Raw genomic sequence first — 21872 nt, forward strand, 5'->3', positions numbered from 1 at the left:
CACTGTCAAAACATCTTTAAAAGTCTTATGCAGACAAATCTGTCTACATGATATCAAGTCAGGCATGAAAGCCCATTTTGAGGTGGGTTGCAAAGTAGCTCACAGGGGCAGGAGTAACTTATGGGACAGGCAATGTAGGGTTCTTAGCATATCAGATTTTTCAACAGGATACACAGAAGGGAATCAGATGAATCATCTGCTGATGTGAACTGGCTTTGAAATCAGCTGTAATGTTAAAATTGCTGTCTATGCTCCATTTCCACACAGATAGTAATTTTCCTCAAGCCGTGTTAACCTGTGTTTACACCATAGTCTAAAACCTAAGATGCATTTCATAAAACTGACAGTATAAACAAACACAACAACTACAACAAAAAAAATATGTCGGGGGAAAAATGATTACAACCTTACATTTTTAAATTGGAACAGCTCCATGCCATGTTGAAGCACAGTCAACAGTTGCTACTGTTGCAGTTTTCTTAAAAAGAGTAAAACTATCTTTAAAGATTTTGAGAGCTCACACGGTGGTTTGGATAAAGGGGACATTTCTAAAGCTTAAATTTCAATATTCTGAAGGTATACGGTTAGAAGTTAGCGGCAGAGGTTTAAAATGCTCCAGAAGGAACCAAAACAGTCCATCAATAAACCGTCCGGTTCAGTGATTTGAATTAGTAGAAGCAAAAGCTTCTTATGTCTACACAGCTGTCTAGAAAAAGCTGTTGTGCCACTGGTTTTGAGCCTCAATAAAATACAGATTGAGTTATCACAAAAATTCATCCCATATACAATAGAACAGAAACTTTGATCATGTTTATTTTACTGCTCAAACTAGGCACATTAACAATGGGGTTTATGAGGACTGACTCACTTTGTCAAAGGTAGGGGTAGTTACTTTGACATCACCCGCTGGTTTCTGCTGTCCCATTTTGAAGCTTCAAGTTGAGTGTTTACCCTGTCACCATGTTGGTTGCAAAACCCTCCCAAAAAAACAGAACCAAAAAAACTAAACCAAAGAAAACCCCTGAAAGCTTGTGATTGACAAGTCATTAGCCAATGAGCATCTGGTTATACTACAGCTTATCCTCCGTTTTGAAACATGATACAGTGCTTTACTAAATACTCTTTTTACTATTGTATATGACTCCAAATCCCTCACTGAGATCACAAACAAAGAGAATTTTCACAGAGGTCAATCACAAATTAGTCAAATCTCTTTCCCATGGACTTCTATTGGGGCCTCTTTTGTGAAGTCATGCACACATTTCTCACGACTTGTCTACCATATTGGATTTGATGCTACCACTGGATGCTTGGGAAATATGTGTGTTCTGACCGGTGATTACTGGACATTGCTGGCCATGATAAACTGGATTGCAAAGGAAGTACTGGACAACAGACTTTGCTTACAGATTTCCATAGTTGTCTGTAGTTTTTCCTTGTTTGTCTGCAAATACTTGCCAACTAACAGTGTTAGTTAAACTTCATCAAATGTGACTCAAAACAGTACCAGTTTAGTTTAGTGGGTGAGCAGGCAGCCGTATGGGACATGGCCAGAAGGCAGCAGCCTGGATTTGAATCTTATCCGTGGCCCTTTGCTGTGTGTCTTCATCTTCTTTCCCTGCTTTCCTGCCTCCCCCCCCCCCCCCAAAAAAAGTGATAGCAGTAACGCAGAAATACTCTAGAAACCAAAGAAATTAAAACAATTTTTTTTTCCAGAGATTTTGTTTGGGGAATATACTTTTTTCCTAGCAACAGCTTGTATACACTTGCAATCAGTTTCCTGCAAGTGCCATCAACCTCCAGCAACCACACCCAGTCAGCGAATACTGATTTTGTCGTCACAGCTAGCGTTTGCCATTTCGTCGAGTACCACTCTCTAAAATATGAGTCACGTTGTTAGTGGCCACATCTGCAAAACTCCACAAGGCCAGAAGTCTTCTTCCTATCCGGTGGCCTTCAGAGTGAATGCATTAGGTTTTAGGCATTTCCTTATTGGCTTATTTTCTCCTTGACCTGGAAGTTAAGTCCGTGTTTTACACCATGAGCCACTTTCAAGTGGCCACTAGAGGAACTGCATTTTTTGGCCCTTTTTCTTTAGATTAATTATTAAGTTATACAGCTTAACCCCCATGATTGTAGGTGACACGTTTCCACTGATTTCTGTATTTACAAACAAGTTTGTTGTTTTTTATTTATGTTAAGAGACCATAAAATACATATTAAGAAATTAAATCACAATAGAACAATTGATTAAATGTTTTCATTTATATCCTGGCCTATTTTTGAGCCTAGTGATGGAGATGGAGAACTCATCAAGACAGCTGTGAATCAGAAGACACAAAGAATGAAATACTTCATCTCAGGCTCATGTAATGCTTAGAGCTGTCATTAAAGTTTGGGTGGGTGGCAGAAGATTTGTCCCAGTGGTCCCAGTGCAAGATAGGTTTGGTGATTTGCACATGCAGTATTTATTTAAGTCCTAATCTGAAACTACAGAGAAAGCAAATTATGATGGTGAGTTAGTGAGATGCTAAAAAAGAGGCTGCTTGTTTGTTAAACCAGCAAAATTTTCTGAAGAAAGTCACATTCACAAATGGTTCATCTTCGCTATCAGACAGAAGGAAGACGGCTGGTAAACAAATCAGCCCAAAAGATCATCATCTTTATCGTCTTGGGGCCAGCTTTACAAACACTCCATATTCCTTCCAGTCCTCTTGCTGTTTTCCTCTTTGTACAAACAAGCATTCATTGTGAAGGTCCCAGATACCCAGCACACTGTGTACCAAGTCCAATTTGTCAGATCCTGTTTGTGGATCCACAGGGATGATGGAAGCAAACAAACTGGACACTGCGAGGCAAAATGAAAAGAGGAAGTATCGCTTCTTCTAATCATTGCCTTTGATAGATCGAGCTACACCTCCTGGGTCATGGCTCGCCTCCCACCGACTCTCAGAGATGAAAGGTGTCTGTCAGCACCATTAATAGCAAAACGTGCAAAGCAGGCGGGGGCGAATGCAGGATCAAAACAGTTTGAAGTGCAGAGTGAAATTCTTGTTTCTGTCATGAATTTTTTTTTAGAGTTTATAATATAAAGGAAAAAACAAAACACGCATGACTTCCTCTGTCATGTTTCTGTCACCTGGAGGATAGCCGCCATCCGTGACATCTTTCCTATACATTCTTGTGTGTGAGGACTTTGCTGCTGTCTCTCCTTTTTTATTCAAGAAGTGGGACGGATGCTTTGATGCTGCTTGGCAGTTTTGGCTCCTCTGTATGTATGTTTTAGAGTTTTTATCTAAATACAGTGACATTCAAGTGACCTAATGCAGAGTGTTTAAGCTTCGAGCTTGTGTTTGACATTACTCATTTGTCCTCATTCCAAAGTCATCGAAAGTGCTTTTTCTCAAAAGCAGCTCTGCACAAGGTGTCCTCTGGTAGTGGATGAGGCATCGGGCATGAGCTGAGTCTGTCACTCCAAACTCAGCATTTTTACTGTCATGAAGGAAGGTCATTTATATCAGTTTTGTTAAGTTTTCTCTCCGTGATAACCATTAACCATCCTACCTGATTAGTCTCGTCTGTGTTTTCTTCTCTATCTGCTAATGACTCACCTGTCCACTCAGTACAGCTTCCTTTTTTTCTCCTGCAAGACTGTCTTTTTCTTTAATCAAATGTTCAAGCATTTACTCAATAATACTCCTCAGGTTTCCATTTTCAAATGGTTTTGGATTTGTGGCTGTCTCGTTTTCTTTTTCTTTGTTCTGTCCTCCTCCCTTGTGATGCGCATAGCTAAACAGGCTTGGATTTGGCAGTTTTACACAACCAGATGTTTGACACGTCGCCTTTGGGCTTATGTCTCAGTCGGAAAACAAACCATCAGTCTTGCCAGGCAAAACGTGTTATGCACTAGACTATGGAGCTATGCACGTTCTCATTTCCCAGTCATGTAAATTAGTGTCAAAAAGAACAGTAAATTAGATTTTGGTGGTTGATTTCTCACAGGCTCTTTGAAATGACAAAGACCACACAAGGATGCTCCAGAAAATACATGTCATTTTCCAAAAATCTAAAATATTAACTTTTCTACCTGCGTGACACTGGCAATTAAAACATCAACTAAATTATTAACAAAAAAAATATTTTCTAGCATAACCACACAGCAAAATCTCCAGTGTTAAATTAACACTAGAGAGTGTCTATATGGGTCCACACCTCTGAGTGTTAAATACAACACTGTTGAGTGTTAAATTAACACTTTTGACAGTGTTATATGTTTAAAAGTAACCTAGTCAGTTTTGAAGATTAACAATGGCTAACACTGAGCAGCGCTGATTTTCTAACACTGGAAAATAACTCAAAATGTTAGAAATATTCCAGTGTGAAGGCCGTCTTCATTGTGACTAACTCTGTATTGCATGCAGACATGGGCACTTAAGAAAGCTGATGTCACATTGACAAAGATAGAAAATATGAATTGGCCATAAGTGTCTGAGATTACTATAATTTAGTACCACTTTTATTCTTAGCGTAAAGGGTCATGAATTTTCTCCAGTGGTTTCACTTTTAGTCCTGGAACTTTTTGCAGGATGTCAAAGTGCAGATGTCAGTGTGCTCATGATGTTCTTACACAGATTAACTGGTCTTAATTCAGATATCAACAGAAAAAAAAATGTTGTGAAATATTTTTACAGTGATTAAAATATTAATATTGCTTTTGTTTTAAATTTAGACAACAATAAATGTCAGTAAGATTCCAGCATAGCAGCTGATAGAGTTCTGAAATCTTCTATTTAATATTCACTTCATGCTCTATGCAGAAATAATTTAGCGATAGGTCTATTAGATCAGCACAACCAGTCATGACCTATGTCCTAAACTGTCATAGAGAGATTTTTTTCTAAGCTGAGAATGGATCCTGTACACTGAGTTTTTGTGAGAGCAGCACTTTCTTCTGATCATTAAAAGTAATAAATGTAGGAGAAATTGGCCTTGAGCAGCAAACTGAAACTAATGTGAACTGAAGTTCGCTGATGTGAACTGCAGATTAATCCAATATGCACTTTGATATCGACTGCAATTTTCAGGCACACCAAGAGGCCTCAGATTCTTTTATTTCTGCAACAACAAAGCCCAGAAAGTCTCAAGTTTAGTTTTCTTTGTATCTGCCTTCAGAGAGCACTGTGGTGCGGTAGGTAGTCCCTTTGCCTCACAGCTCAAAGGTTCTGGATACAGACCTTCTGCTTGGTTGGTTCCCTTCTGTGTGGGTTTCCTCCTATGGTTCAAAGACATGCTTGTCAGGGGAAAAAAAGCCAAAAACTGCAGTTCATCTAATAAGTATCAAAAAGTGAGGATTTTGATTTGAAAGATAACATATTTCAGTTCCTAAACCCATGCTTGTTTGTCAAGTAGCTAAAATGCAGTCTAATCCTAAATAATTCAGCAGGAACCTGTTAGATGTTTATGTTGTGACGCCGGCTGTCTACGTGGAGGATTTGAGGTGGCTCTGCAATAATGGCTAATAAACACCAAAAATCTAATGGGAGAAAAAACACCCAGAGGAACAAAAAACAAGGCTGAGAGGAATCAAGCAGATTGTTGCTTGAAAGTAAAGCTAGTGCGAGTGCCTGCAGCCGAGTGTGAAGTTTCTCTAATAGCCACTTAAGGCTGCTTCCAGAAGTGAGCTAATCCCTATACACTCCCATGTGAAAATGTCTATCCTAACAGCATAAAAAAGCACATTTACACCCTATTTTGGCTTAAAGTTACTGGTCTGCTATGAAGGTAAACATTTTGCAAAATGTGAGAGCTTGCAGACACACGGAGCTGGAGCTATTAGCTAACTATTAGATCTAATCACCACTAATTCCAGTCACTGAACTAGACATCTCAACCATGTTTGTAAGGCTGAGGGATTTTACCTGACACATAACAATTTATTCGGCAAATATTTGTATGATGCACTTGTACGTTTAATGGTGTAGCTTGTTAAAGGGCATACTCATCTCTTGCCCAGTGACAGTTGAGATTGATTCCAGGCCCTCGTGACCCCATGTTGGATAAATGGTTAGGAAAATGGTCCATGGATGGCTTCATAGTCAAGTGCCCAATTCCCTTAATGGCTCCTTTAGCTACAAAGAAGTTGCACTGGTGATTATTTGTCTTACAATATTAATGAAAATGCATGTAAAAGCTGTGTTTCGTATAGCCTGCTGCTCTCACTGGCTGTGGCCCAGTGCTTCTCTCGAGGTTACGTCAACAAGAGGAGCTCCTGAGATTATTTGGCATTATTTTCTGGCATTGCTATCGGCGACTCTGTAACAGCTCCCACAGTGTCTGGCTGCTCTAACCTAATGTTCCTCAAATCAGGACACAATTCGGGGTTTCGACTTAGTTCTAAGATGCAAGACACTAAAGCTTAAGCTTTCACTTTGAGCTGGTCTTAAAAAAGCTGCTCGTGTTATCAGACTGATGTTTCAATCAATAATGGCTTTAGTCTAGCATCCAGCAAAAGACAAATTCTTATTTTAAAAATGTATCTTTTAATGTAATGAGTATTCAATGTGGTGTTGTATGGCTAGACTTTCTAAAATTCAAAAATACTTACAAATGTTCTCCAGTGGCCTGTAATATAGAATAGAATAGAATAGAATAGAATTCAACTTTATTGTCATTGCACATGCACAGGTACAGGGCAACGAAATGCAGTTTGCATCCATCCAGAAGTGCTTTAGTGATATAGATATATTACAATATATATTAGCAATAATATAGATATGTGAGTATATTACAGAAATGGGTCTATTATGGTATGTTATAATGTACACGGTATGAAGTATGTTGTGAATATTCTATAACTATAAGTATGTACAGGCTGTAGTGAGTACAAGCTATGTACAGGATATGAACAGGATATAAATATGAAAAACTATACAGAATATGAAATAAATAACTTTACAGAATCTGGGATATACAGCTATACAGAAATGGGAACTATGCAAGTTGTAAACAGTTGTAGGATTAAAGATTATTGAATGTACAGAATGATTATTTACACAGAGCTATACAGTAGTGCAGTTAAGATAAGTGAGATATAATTCCTACAGAGGCTATATAAAGTGCTAGTGGTTGTGAGTGGTGGTTCAGTCCATGTTATTATTGTGTTTGAGGGTACAGTTGTCCATTGTGGGTGTGTGTATGTTCAGTCCATGAGTTTAACGTGGGTCAGATGTCAGGAGGCAGAGTTCAGGAGTCTGACAGCTGTGGGGAAGAAGCTGTTCCGGTTCCTGGTGGTCTTAGTCCGGAGGCTCCTGTGGCGCCTCCCAGAGGGCAGGAGGGTGAAGAGTCCATGTGATGGGTGACTGGGGTCTTTGATGATTTTCCCAGCCCTTTTCAGACACCGCTTCCTGTAGATGTCTTTTATGGCAGGAAGTGGTGCTCCGGCGATGCGCTGGGCAGTTTTCACGACCCTCTGCAACGCCTTCCGGTCCGAGGCAGAGCAGTTCCCGTACCAGACTGTTATACAGTTGGTCAGGATGCTCTCGATGGTGCAGCGATAGAAGTTCACCAGGATGTCTGAGGACAGGTGGTTCTTCCTCAGAGTCCTCAAGAAGAAGAGGCGCTGGTGAGCCTTCTTGACCAGCTTGGAGCAGTTGGTCGTCCAGGTGAGATCCTCGGAGATGTGGACTCCCAGGAACTTGAAGCTGCTCACACGCTCCACAGCCGTCCCCTTAATGTGGATGGGTGGATGTGGGTCAGCATTCCTCCTGTAGTCCACGATGAGCTCCTTGGTCTTCTCGGTGTTAAGCAGCAGGTTGTTTCTGTCGCACCACTCAGCCAGAGGCAGGCTTTGCGTTATTGAGGTAACTCAGTATTACCAAGGTGTTTCACTTCCTACCAAAGCTTACTTCTCCAGACCAGGATGTCTTAAAAGATTGGGGGATATTGATTAGGAAAAACCCTTTTCTGGTTGATTGCTCTAACACTTGAATCCAAGTTCAGTGGAGAGGATTTGTAACTGGGAACTGTGGGATCACATTCCTCTGGGTTGAGGGTCTTGGGATCTTAGGTGGAGTATATCTTAGACCAGTGAACTAAACTGAAGCACTGATGCAGGCATTGTACCAGACTGTCATACTAAAATGAGAGATGATCTGAAAGGTGAAATCCATCTACATTCCAACCCTCATCCGTGGTTATGAGATCTGGGAAAATGACAGGAAGACTAAGCGGCACTTGTCTCCCTTCAGAGGTTTTGCAGGGATACTCAGCTCCGAGGAATCCCTGGAGTAGACCCAGAATGCACTGGAGAAATTATATGTATGCATATATCATCTGACCTGTGAACACCTCAGGACCTCCCACAAGGAACTAGAAAGGATTGCTGGGAGAAGAACGCCTGGAATACTGTGCTTTAGCCTGCTGCCAATGTGGGTGGATAGATTTCTTGTTTGGCTTCAAATAGTCTCAACTTTATTGATATAGTAGCGTTTGCTTAAAGGTCACACATATTTAAACAGCACTTAATACTATTCTTCTCAAAGACATTCAGACTGCAGCAGCTGTGTTGCTTTTACTTATATTATGTTGTATTAAATGTTTGCTAGATGTTTCCCGTTGGTCAGCTGCTCCTGTGGCTACTTTTTCATGTAAACATACGGGTAGCTAAATTGATGAACGTTGGGGAAACGACCTTTATGCTCAGCCTGATTTCGGCTGATAGGATAAATGAAGCTGGATAAATATATCCTGAATATGTTGAAGTACATTCACCCTATTTGGTGCAAGCCCCAGGCCAGCAGCAGGGTTTAGTTCACATTTACCTCACTGTTTGTGTCATGGTCCCTGTGCCCCGCTGGTCAATCCTCTATTGGGCAATATGTTTGTGGTTTGTTTGCTCTCTCGCCCTCTCTCTCTCACTCTCTCTCTCTCTCTCGCCACGGCGATGCTCACTGCGGGCTCCCGCTGCTGGCCCACACACCTGCTCATCACCACACCGGCTGCTGATCCCAGCTGATTACTGCACTACTTAGATGGCAAGTCTGCACTAGTCTTCGCTGGATCGTTGAGCTATCAGTATCGTTTTTGGAACCCGATGCGGAGAGGAGTGATTGAAGGGGGAACGTTTTGTACAGAAAGTGTGGAACACCCTTCTCCCAACCCTGTTTCCCACGGACCCTGGCGACCCGGACCCGTTTCCCCTGCACGTTGTATATAGCCACTTGGTGTATGTGTTCACTGTAAATAAACGCACTGTCCTTCGCCTAAAGGAAAACCCTGGCCTGCGCCTGAGTCTCTTTCGGAACCCCTAACAGAACGATCCAGCCATTATGGACTCAGCAGGACAGGACCCCGTGGGCCGGGCTCTGGCCGCCCAGGAAGCCGCGCTGGCCCGCCATGAACAAATGCTCGGGCAGCTACGGCAGGATGTCGCCGCATTGACCCTGGCGGTGGCGCAGTTAATACCGCTGGAGGGAAATGCGCAACCAGGGAATCCCCAGCCGCCCAGCCCGGCTCCCCAGGCGGCACCGCCCGCCGTAGCGTCAGGTAGCTCACCGCGGGTCGGTACGCCGTCTGACGGACCTTTACCCACACCGGAACCATTCTCGGGTGAGTCTGACAAATGTGCCGGATTTTTGGCTCAGGTGTCTCTGACGTTTCGCGAGCTGCAGCGTTTTCATAGCAACGATGGGGCGAAGATCACTTATTTAGTTCAACTTCTGAGGGGCCGTGCACTAAAGTGGGCCCAGGTTGTGTTAAACTCTGATCCTGTCATCACCTACGCTGACTTTCTCTCCAAATTTAAGAATGTGTTTAACCCAGGCACCGGGGCAGAGGCCGCTGCTCTCCGTCTCCTCAACTTCAAACAAGGTAGGAGAAGCATGTCTGAATACGCTATCGACTTCTGGATTCTGGCAGAAGAGGCAGGGTGGAATCAGGAGGCGCTACGGAGCACGTTGCTGAACAATATCAGAGAAGAATTAAGGGACGAGCTAATCATGCGTGATCTCCCTGCCTCCTTTAATGAGCTAATGTCCCTGTGCATTAAGGTGGATGAGCGGTTACGGGCTCGCCGGTCGCAGCGGAACTACAACCTCCATGAGGCTGCGGGAGTCTCTGGCACCGGCGCCATGGCGGATGCCGGCCCCTCCCGGACTCACGAGAGCGGGGACGGAGAGGAACCCATGCAGCTGGGCGGCTCCCATCTCACCGCGGCGGAGCGTCAGCGCCGGATTACCGCCGGTGAGTGCCTCTATTGTGGTCACAGGGGACATGTTGTGGCTACCTGCCCTTCGCGGGCAAAAGGGCGCGCCCGCCAGTGATGGTAGGAGTACTGGTGGGCGAGCTGAGCCAGGAAGAAGCTCCTCCCCGTTTAACACTATCGGCCACGCTTTCTATTCACTCTAAGAGCCGCTCCCTATCGGTGTTAATCGACTCTGGGGCGGAACAAAACTTTATTGACTGTCAGTTAGCCCGGCAACTTGGGTTACTATTGGAGCCCCTGCCTCATGCATTACATGTTACGGCATTGTCAGGTCAACGCCTTCCAGACATCACTCTGGTGACGGAGCCTGTCGAGCTCACCCTCTCTGGCAATCATTCTGAAGAAATCTGTTTTTTGGTGTTTAAAGCAACTCGCACTCCACTAGTTCTCGGCCATCCTTGGCTACAACAGCACAACCCTCACATAGATTGGCTAAAGGGGCGTGTCACTGGGTGGGGGGAGGACTGCCACATGACCTGCCTTAAAGCAGCCTCGCCTCCAAGCACTGAAACGCCCTCTCCTGGGGTATTGAAATCAGCTGATTTAACTAATGTGCCCTCTGTTTATCACGACCTAGCTGAGGTGTTTCAAAAGGCCCGCGCCCAGTCACTTCCTCCGCATAGACCCTATGACTGTGCTATCAAACTGCTCCCGGGAGCTCCTTTACCCACCAGTCGGCTATATAGCATCTCACTTCCAGAACGAGACGCTATGGACAAGTACATCACGGAATCCCTGGCTGCCGGCCTCATTCGGGCCTCCACCTCTCCAGTCGCGGCAGGCTTCTTCTTTGTCGAAAAGAAGGATAAAACCCTCCGGCCATGCATTGACTATCGCGGATTAAACAACATCACAGTAAAAAATAAATACCCTCTGCCGCTCCTCAGTTCGGCCTTCGAGCTCCTCCAGGGGGCTACTGTTTTCACCAAACTGGATTTGCGAAACGCATACCATCTGGTTCGCATCCGTGAGGGCGATGAGTGGAAGACCGCCTTCAACACCCACCTCGGCCACTTCGAGTACCTTGTCATGCCCTTTGGTCTCACTAACGCCCCTGCGGTGTTCCAAGCCCTGGTGAACGACGTGCTCAGAGACTTCATTAACCGTTTTGTTTTTGTCTATCTAGATGACATCCTGATCTTTTCCAGAAACCAATCCGAGCACGAGACCCATGTCAGACAGGTCCTGCAACGACTCCTCGAAAACCGATTGTTCGTCAAAGGAGAAAAGTGTGAGTTCCACGTCTCCACCGTTGCATTCCTGGGGTACATAATCGACCAAGGAAACCTCCGCCCGGACCCTGTGAAGGTAAAAGCCGTTGTTGAGTGGCCGGAACCTCCTAATAGGCACCAACTGCAACGTTTCCTTGGGTTTGCCAACTTTTACCGGCGGTTCATTCGGGACTTCAGCAGAGTTGCCCTGCCGCTGACCCAGCTAACCTCTCCCAAGCTTCCTTTTCAGTTGAACAAAGAAGCTCAGGCAGCTTTCCAAGAACTGAAGAAACGATTCGCCTCAGCCCCCATCCTGATCCAACCCGACCTCACGCAGCCATTTGTGGTCGAGGTCGACGCGTCCGACTCAGGGGTTGGAGCGGTTCTGTCGCAACGGAAGGACGGTAAGCTCCACCCTTGTGCCTTCTTCTCCCGCCGTCTGTCCCCTGCAGAGAGAAACTATGATGTCGGGGATCGGGAACTGCTGGCGATAAAACTAGCCCTGGAGGAGTGGCGGCACTGGTTGGAGGGCACGGCTCAGCCTTTCCTCGTCTGGACAGACCACAAGAACCTGGCATACCTACAATCAGCTAAGAGGCTCAACGCTCGACAGGCCAGGTGGGCCCTGTTTTTCACCCGTTTCCACTTCTCCATCTCTTACAGACCCGGTTCCCGGAATGTCAAACCCGACGCCCTGTCCCGTCAGTTCTCAGTCTCGGAGGACACCACTGAGCCCGCTCCCGTTCTCCCCGCCACCTGTGTCGTGGGCGCCATCTCCTGGGGGATCGAAGCAGCCATTCGGGAGGCTCAGGTGTCGGAACCGGATCCGGGAGGTGGGCCAGCTCAAGTACTTCAATGGGCCCACACTGCCCGCTTTACGTGCCACCCAGGGGTCCACCGCACTATCAACTTCCTCCAGCGCTACTTCTGGTGGCCCTCTCTGACTAAAGACGCTCGGGAGTACGTCTCCGCCTGCGCGACCTGTGCCCGGAATAAACCGTCTCATCAGCCGCCCGCTGGACAGCTCAATCCCCTGCCGACTCCGTCCAGGCCGTGGTCCCATATAGCTTTGGACTTTGTAACCGGACTGCCGCAATCAGCAGGCAACACTGTCATACTTACCATCGTAGACCGTTTTTCTAAAGCTGCCCACTTCATAGCTCTACCCAAGCTTCCCACGGCCATGGAGACCGCACGACTGCTTACCCGTCATGTGTTTCGTTTGCATGGGATCCCGGAAGACATTGTGTCTGACAGAGGCCCCCAGTTCACGTCTGGCGTCTGGAAGGAATTCTGCTCCTCATTAGGAGCAAAGGTCAGTCTGACCTCCGGTTACCATCCCCAAAGCAACGGTCAGTGTGAGCGAGCTAACCAAGAGCTCGAGGCAATGTTGCGGTGCACAGCGTCCTCCAACCAGTCCATCTGGAGTGATGAACTACCCTGGATTGAGTACGCCCATAACAGTCTGACTTCCTCCGCCACTGGTCTGTCTCCCTTCGAGGTCTCACTGGGTTTCCAGCCACCTCTCTTCCCCTCTGTCGAGGGTGAGTATTCTGTACCATCTGTCCAGGCCCATCTATGTAGGTGCCGACGAGCTTGGCGGGCCGCACGGACGGCGTTGCTGCGCACAAAGGACCGAACCAAACAGACCGCAGATCGCCGCCGCACACCAGCTCCAGCATACAGCGTGGGACAAAAGGTATGGCTGTCCACACGCTTTGTTCCTCTCAGGACTGAGTCCAAGAAGCTTAACCCAAACTTCATTGGTCCTTTTGAGGTTTCGGCGCTGATCAACCCCGTCTCTGTGAAACTCCGGCTGCCGCGCAACATGAGGATTCACAATGTGTTCCACGTCTCCCAAATCAAACCTGTCCGGAATAGCCCTCTGTGCCCTCCTTCCGGGCCCCCTCCGCCCGCCCGGCTTGTGGACGGCTTGCCCGCCTATTCCATCACGCGGATTATGGACTCTCGCCGCCGCGGGCGTGGCTTCCAGTACCTTGTGGACTGGGAGGGCTATGGCATTGAGGAGCGGTCCTGGGTTCCGCGGGCCGCTGTCCTGGACAAGCGTATGCTGCGGGCCTTCCATCTGTCTCATCCTGGTAAGCCTGGTGGGTCGCCGGGGGGCTCCCGTTGAGGGGGGGGTACTGTCATGGTCCCTGTGCCCCGCTGGTCAATCCTCTATTGGGCAATATGTTTGTGGTTTGTTTGCTCTCTCGCCCTCTCTCTCTCACTCTCTCTCTCTCTCTCGCCACGGCGATGCTCACTGCGGGCTCCCGCTGCTGGCCCACACACCTGCTCATCACCACACCGGCTGCTGATCCCAGCTGATTACTGCACTACTTAGATGGCAAGTCTGCACTAGTCTTCGCTGGATCGTTGAGCTATCAGTATCGTTTTTGGAACCCGATGCGGAGAGGAGTGATTGAAGGGGGAACGTTTTGTACAGAAAGTGTGGAACACCCTTCTCCCAACCCTGTTTCCCACGGACCCTGGCGACCCGGACCCGTTTCCCCTGCACGTTGTATATAGCCACTTGGTGTATGTGTTCACTGTAAATAAACGCACTGTCCTTCGCCTAAAGGAAAACCCTGGCCTGCGCCTGAGTCTCTTTCGGAACCCCTAACAGTTTGCCATCATAGGGTGAGAAACATTTGGTTCCCCAAACCATACTTATTTAGCACATGATTTAGTCCTGCATGGTTCACCAGCAACATGCTGAATGTTAAAGTTAATGTAGCTGTCTATGTGAAGGGTGGGAGCAGGCCCTGTGGTAATGGCCAATAAACTCCACAAACTTAATGTGAGAAAAACAGCTAGAAAAATAAAAGCTACGAGGAATCAGCAGGTTGTTGCTTGGAAGTAAAACTATGTGCAAGCATCCTCAGCTGAGTGTGAAGTTCCTCTAAACCTCTGAGACGGCGATGATGTGCCGCTCAGGAGCAAAACACCCTGACGGCAAAAGCTCATGTTCTGCTGCAGCTTAAAGAGATAAAGTGGAAATAACCCATCGCTGGGCCGAGGAAGGGAGACAAAGATGTAGAAAGAGGGGGAGAAAAAAAGGTAATGGAAAACATGTAGGACTTTTGAGTGAAAGAAAGATTAAGAGTTGAACTTGTGGGTGAATAAAGGAGGTGGAGATGCAGAGATAAGGGGATCAGAGGGAGGCAGCCCGGCAGCGATTGGGTCTGTATATGTTTCGCTCTCTGACTCTACATGCTTTTCTCTCCAGGGGCCTGGAGTTTGCCTTTCTTTCCGCCCCTTAATTTCCAGCAGAGCGTAGTGTGTGTGTGTGTGTGTGTGTGTGTGTGTGTGTGTGTGTGTGTGTGTGTGTGGTGGGTTTTTTTTAAACTTTGCAATAGGGGATGATTCAGTGGGTCTGCTGCAGTTTACCCTCGGCAGGATTAGAGCTGGAAGCCATCTTATTATCTTCCACCGTTTGAGCTCTGTCGTCTGTTAGAAAGAGCAGTGGAGCTTAAGACAAATTACCCCCTCAGTGTCTTTCGGATGGCATGACTTCGGCCTGGAAATGGCCTTGGGAGAGGCTGGCAGTGGGGCAAATGGGAAGGAGGAGGCGGCCTGTGAATGGGAGAGGCTGGAGGGATTGTTAGTTTAATTTATGCTGCAGAACAAGGCAAAGTGTAGAGGAGGGCACTGAGGAGGAAAAAGACATGAGTTTTATGTGCTGACAGATGTTTTTGACTGCATATTTATAGTGAGAAGTGATGGAGCGTCCTTCTTGTCTTTGAAAATACATGCCAGAATTTACAAAGCCCCTTACCTCTGAAAGATGTTATTGTTTTCTTAAATTCTTGACGCCAGAAGTGATTGGATTTTGATAAGCTGTGTGGTAATAGAGTAGCTAGCTTTACTAGACAGTAAATTTGTTACTTTATTTCTATATGTTTGCCACTTTTTCTCAAATAAAAAAAAAACAAAAGAGAAAATTTTGAATTTTGTTCCTGTCAATTTACCCCTCCTTGGGGAGTCCCTTAATAATCTGTTATTATTTTTGCCACAAATGTCTGTTTCTGTCATTAAATCTGAATCTTGAGTAGCTTTGGCGTATTAGAGTTATAACCTCGATTTGGTGTTGTTTACATTTTTTCATCCACTTTCAATGCTTGCTAATTATTTCTGTATGCGGCAGCTATTTAGCCACTACCTCAAAGTCTGCACTGGATTGTCGCGATAGTTTAAAACACTTATTTTGAAGCAGAGATATGATGCAAGATAGGGAAAGAACAAAAAATTTGGAAACCCTTTGTTGAGTGCTGAATGCTGAAACAAAGAGTGACAAATTAGAGAAAACCCCCGCTGTGTAATTGAAGCATTCTGCTCAGTGTGAAGAGGATATGAATTCATTCAAGTTTAAATTTAAATCCAAGAAATATTGCAGGCTCATCTGCTGTGCAATTTCACTGTTGAGTGCCACCCAGCAGGTAAGCCAGAGCCACTGATTTCAGTTATTTCTGTTATTTGTTTTGACAACACAAATGGAAATTTTAAAGTAGTGGAAAATACCTTGAGGTGTAGATTATCACTTTCTCCTTTCTCTCAACGTCCACTTCTTGATTTCCCTTCATCTTCCTCCCTCCTCTTTAGTTTTGCTTCTCCTTTCTCTTCATTTTGATTGACATTAGCAATTCAGTGGAGCCTCTTGTTTATAATTGATTGATTTCCCATTGGCAAATATTCCATTGGTTCATGTAAACGTTACAGTGAGAGCAATCAGATGGAACGATTTTTGAGGCTGGAGGCTCAGGTACAGCAGGCGGTGTGTGGGATGAGCTTTTAATCAGTGCCGAGCATTATCGCTGCAAAACAAAATAAGTCAAGCAAATTAAGCGCTTTGAGAGAAACTGTAATGAAAAGCGAATCATCTGCAGCAACACTTTAGAGGACAATTTAGCATATGATTGCAACTTTAAATAGCTGCTTTATCTTCTCAGGGACTTACACTTCTGTCACACTTCGGGGGACTGCATAATGCTCCTCGCCGCCCAAAGAAGCAGTTTATTATTCCAAATTACGCTGACAAAGATGCTCAGAGAGGAACTTTTTGTTGTCTTCCTCATTCCACTGTTATCGTCGCTTCACGGGGCATGTTTACAAAAAGATTGCTCCCTGCAAGTCTTGTTCTGACCACTGGCACAAGCGTATTTATGATGTGGACTGGATTCATCTGTTTTTTCTCTTCTGCTTATCCTTATCGTGGTCGTGTGGTCGTTTCTCAGCTACCATAGGCTAAGAGACGGGGTACACCCTGGGCAGAAAGAACCAGACAGAACCCTGGAACCATGAGGAGAACGAGCAAACTAACATGCTAACCACTGTGCCACCGTGCTGCCCGGGCTGGGCTCAATTCAGTTTTATTTAAACTGTGTCATCTCAAGGTAAATTGGAATTGAAAGTATGCAAAAATGTTGTAGAGGAGAAACCCACAGACCCAACATATGTGATAGAGGAAGGAGGCAGCCATCTGCAGGTGACCTAACTATCTCAGATATTGAACCTACACCTGCAAAGATGACTACAGAAAAACACAAGGAAAGAGGCTGGTCAGAAACCTGTATGCCACTGCACTCCAGCATGATGTCACAGTTTAGAAAGTTTTCATTGGAAGTCGCTTCTCAGATTCTTTAGTACATTAACTGTCAACCAACCAAACTATTTTATTGACAGAAATTACACATCAGGGTCATTTACTATGCTCTAATATGCTTTCAAATGTCTCTATTAGTATTTAGACTATACTACCTCTACTATCTAAATTATTGTAATTTAATTAATTATAGCTTTTAATCATTTTTAGCATTCCGCTAGATCTTTATACCAAACTTGACTGAAAGTGGACCTTCCTCCAAAAGTTACCAACTGTTTGTCCAATCAAACAGTCACAGAGATCAGCATCAGAGGGTAATTGGGCCTCAAACATTGTGCCCTTAAAATCCCTTAAAGTAGCCTGTCCTGCATGCCTGCTTTAGTTTTATTTAAGGGTATCTCTGAAATTGATTCTAGTGTTCTTGGCCGTGAAAATATAGTGATTACAAATTAGAACAACACAAAAATAGTTGTAGGGAAACAAGACTGATTTAGTAAAAGATTATTGCAATTAATTTCACAATAGTACACAGAAATATAGCTTAAATCCTAAATGACCCCACCCAGCCACTTGGTTAATGGTTTCAATCCAGAAACCAGAAAATTGCTGGACAATGGAGTGATGGATTTACAAGAAAAAAACTTTATGTCAAATTATGAGAGGGAAAAAAAAGTGACTTTAAAGGAAGAGAAAAATATGTGAGGAAAAAAACTGCAACTTTATGAGAAAAAAACCCTTCAAATTATGATAGAGAAATGTGGCAACTTTATAGTGATGGAAGCAAATGACAACAAGAAGAAAGCAGCAAAGGCATTTGATGCAAAAACTGACAAATATACAAGGAAAACATTGAAAATGTATGAGGATGCAGAACCCCCTCCCTCAAAATTTGAACCTGACTAGAAAATGAGAAGAGTGGCAATTTCCCAAGGGAGACACAGGCAACTTTGTGAAAAAAGTGGGAGATTTAGGAGAAAAAGACAGCCCTCATTTGATACGCCCCTTTTAAAAGAGCTAAGATGGTGATGTCAGATGTTCAGAATGGGACTTGACACACCAGTGAATGACATCATGGTGGATACTTCCACCGTTTTTTAAGAGACCCATGAAAGATTAGCTGACGCTTGTTTGTTCCACAGGTTTTCTTTTCAAATGTGCACATGGAAGAGTCCAGACCAGGACTTGCAGAGACTAGACAGAACGTTCTGCCTTTAGTCATGCAACTCTTTATTTATTGGACTCTGCACTGCATAATGGGAGATTGTGCAAGTCAGAATTACCCACTGAGCCTCAGTGCACAGAAACAAAGAAACATGAAGACCAGAAGGCAGGCAACACCCATTTTTGACTTTTTATTACCAAGAATACAAAATATATCTACATTCACATACCACTTACTGTAGCATGACTCACAACATAGATTTCAAGTAAACTCCATCCAATTGAATTATCAAAATCTACCTCCACATCTCTCCCAGTTTGGAAAATCCTTTTGGTGTTTGTGTGTGATTTACGTTTTTTTTTTATTCTTTCCTTCTTCTAAAATGTCTTTCATTTGTCCTTTTTACAGTTGGCACTTGATGCAGGTTCTCAATGTCTCTGTAGTCCACAGGATCGGAGGATTAAGCCACATTTGTGTGGGGACAGAAAAGCAACACGGTATCTCTAACAGGACAGATCAAGCCTCGTTGCCACCAGACTCCGGCTGGCACGGCGGTGGATCCAAAATGAAAGGCGACTCGGTCGGGCGTTTGTCCACATCTAGTCCTTTCCGCTGTGCCACATGTCTCAGATGAGATTTAAACATCCACTAAGACAAATCCAAGATTTTATTTCATTTTTTTAATAAAATGCTTCCCTCTCATCCTAATGAATGGATACCTGCTTTATGTTTTGGAGTTACAATACAAAGAGCTTAAAAATGGTACAAAAACAATAATACAGTAAACATATTAACTCTGAAACCCCACATGGGACTACGACATCGCCGTCTCCGCAGCACGTCATATGACATTTAGAGATGCAGCTTCTCACACGGATTGAAAACAAAGGCAGTTACATCATGTATGTTACAACGTATGCGTGATCTTTTGAAGATTTCCTCGCATGGCAGAGGCTTAAAGTACAGTCTCGGCTTGAAGGACCCAAATAACTTAGCAGAACATATAAATACAGCAAGTGGAACAAAGAAATAAATTAAGACCTGCCACGGATGGAACAAAAACACGACTGCAGCAACGACTCCTCGCTTTGATTCTTCAAGCCCATCTCTGGCATAAATTGCTCGGCGTCTTGAATCGAAGGGGCTCTGCCTGTGGCTGGGTCAGGCAGTTGAAGTTGGCGTGTGCTTTGAAGCCGTTCCTCAGCTTGGCCCCCAAGAGGCTGCCAGATTCGGCCTGCCTGTGAAGCCCGTCTCTGGGGTAGATTTAAAACCTGCTGCAGGCCTTCAAGGCTGTGGAGAATAGAGGCTTCGGCAGGATTTTGATTTCTAACAGTCATGGATGTGGCCATGAGTACATCTCAGCTTTGTTGTTGTCACTTCTTGGTTGTTTCTGTGTCTTTTTAAAAAAAAAATCTTTTCATACGTCCGTTTGTAAAGGAAAAGGCCCCGTCGTCCTACCACAGTGGAGGACTGTTTGTCTCCAGCACGCCGTACATCTCAGCAAGTTTTTTAAAGCGAGGCCCCCAGTCATTCAGGTAGTCGTACTCATGGTCGGTGTTTGAGGTTCCAGATTGCATCGAGCTGAGGGACTCCGCGACAGAGCCTTCCCCCTCGTAAGCGTACGTCTGCAGGGAGTCGTAAGGCGGGGCGCACGGGTCCATGTCGGCTTCCAGGAGCTTCGCCAGCACGTATCCGTGAACATTGCTGTCCCCGCTGCCACCGCCCATGACACATGCCTGAGGGACGTATCGGGACAGGCTTTCGATCTCCGGCAGCATGTCCTGTCTCATCTTGCCCGGATGGTGGTGCGCCTCACGAGGGTTCCACATGGCGGCGATGTCGAAGGCCTCGGTGTCTTCTTCGCCACCGCCTTCATCATCATAGCGCACGATGTTTTCATGCACGTTCTCCTCCTCGTCACACAGGTAGGGCTTCTTACGATGGGTCCGCAGGGAAAGCATGAGCAGGATCATCACTGTTATAAAGGGAAAAAATGAATGAGTATAGCGGCCATAAGGAATCAGTGGTTTAAGTAAATGCTGTGACAGACACGGTTATTCATTTTTAAAATTCTTGGTGTTTTAATGTTAAAATGTAAAACCAAGCCTCGACCTCTGCAGCTACAAACCAACAATTGAAGTTCTAGTGGCTCTATAGACTCCCATCTTTTATATACAGTCTATTATAGCTCATGGCAAAAGGTCAAGACCGGGGTTTTCAAACATAAGGCCGGGGGTCCAGAAAGGCTCCAATGGGGCCACTGGATGGCTTTGGAATATTTGAAGGAGTGCATAGATTTTTAACTTTTATAATAAGGACTCAACTTAATTATTCATAGATGTGAATAAGTAACTAACTCTGGGAATAGGAGCAAGTATAAAAACATTACCAACTGATACAAAGCTCAAATAAAGATATTTTTAGAAAACACTATTTCATAACCCTTCAGCTCAAATACATCAACAGTGTTCAAGAAGAAACGCTTGTGCCATCAAAACCAAAATTACTGCATCTACGAGGAAAAAAATAAAATTCACAAGAAGGCGAGCAAGGATGTTTTAAGAAAATTTACTGCTGCCTGTCAGAGCAGCAGAGCGAGTCAACCTGCTGAGCCCTCCTACCCGCAGCTACAGGTCTGCAGGGAGAGATAAAGCGGGTCCGTATCGTCCCCTGGGGAACTGAAAGTGTGATGCTACAGGGCAGCTGGTGCTAATGAATGCTAGACTTTCTGCGAGGGTGAGAAAATAAATCCGTATTTAATCCTACAATGATGTCACACTGGGAGATGCCTCCTTTTTTGCAAACAGACTTTTTAGCCTTCGGCTGTTGTGTTGTGTCACGTCTTGGGTGATCTAAGATCTCTCGGCAGGCTGCATATTTTGCGCACTTTGCTTTTTAAGTTCAGCTTCAGGGTTGATTACCTTCTTCAGAGGGGGTATCACAAATATTTAAAGTAGCACACCGACTCGCTGAAAGGTCAGGGTGTAAAACAAAGTGCGGCAGTGATTTTAATCACGGCCCGCTCCTACCCCTGAGGCTCGCCCTCAGCTGGTTCTTTCACATCCTACAACAGGAGATTAAAATGTGGTCTGACTTGGAAAATGTTTTCCAGCCACATATTCCAGCAGTTTACGGCAGCTGCATGATGTCTTTCTGCATTTGTGCACTTCACGTTTGACCTGTCAATCAGACAGGCGTCCAAAATGAGACGAACCGTGAAGATTTCGGTGCAGAAAAAGGTTCTCGTCGTGCTGGGTTTCCAACATGACATTCACAGTTTGTGCAGAGCATGATTGGACAAATCAGGGACAACTGTTTCACCAATGTTTTTCTTTTTTAAAACAGCGATTGCAGGACTCAAGGATAAAACCACAAAATGGAGACCAAACGCAACATTTTATAAATATTCACAAATATTAAACATGCCTAACCCTTATCCCTTTAAATCTCACTTGTTACACAGGACACTTCAGGGTAAGTATAGTGGAAGGTTTTACTACAGATTCTCAGTGCTTTGTCCTTTAATTTCAGGTAGGTTTAGGTCATTAATCTGAATTCACTATAGATAATAAAATCTTGTTTTGTAGCAGACTGTAAATATGCTTAAAATTTGGCATGTTAGCATGGAAGTCTAAG

At 44.9% G+C, this 21872-nt stretch overlaps 1 protein-coding gene across 5 annotated transcripts in view; it reads right to left on the reverse strand.

Annotated features, from left to right (window-relative positions):
- Positions 1-18417: 18417 nt before the first annotated feature.
- Positions 18418-21872, reverse strand: part of LOC146567083 (cadherin-20-like) — a 96470-nt gene continuing 93015 nt past the window's right edge. For all 5 annotated transcript variants that reach the window (XM_085286687.1, XM_085286686.1, XM_085286688.1 and 2 more), the window contains one exon: positions 18418-20211. In XM_085286687.1, coding sequence (XP_085142813.1) covers positions 19691-20211 — 521 coding nt within the window. In that variant the 3' untranslated portion in view covers positions 18418-19690. The remainder of the gene's footprint in view (positions 20212-21872) is intronic.

Source organism: Mchenga conophoros, linkage group LG9, assembly GCF_057382185.1.
Source record: "Mchenga conophoros isolate Kocher_MC1m ecotype Shallow Benthic linkage group LG9, M_conophoros_male_GT1.1, whole genome shotgun sequence".
Lineage (NCBI taxonomy): Eukaryota > Metazoa > Chordata > Actinopteri > Cichliformes > Cichlidae > Mchenga > Mchenga conophoros.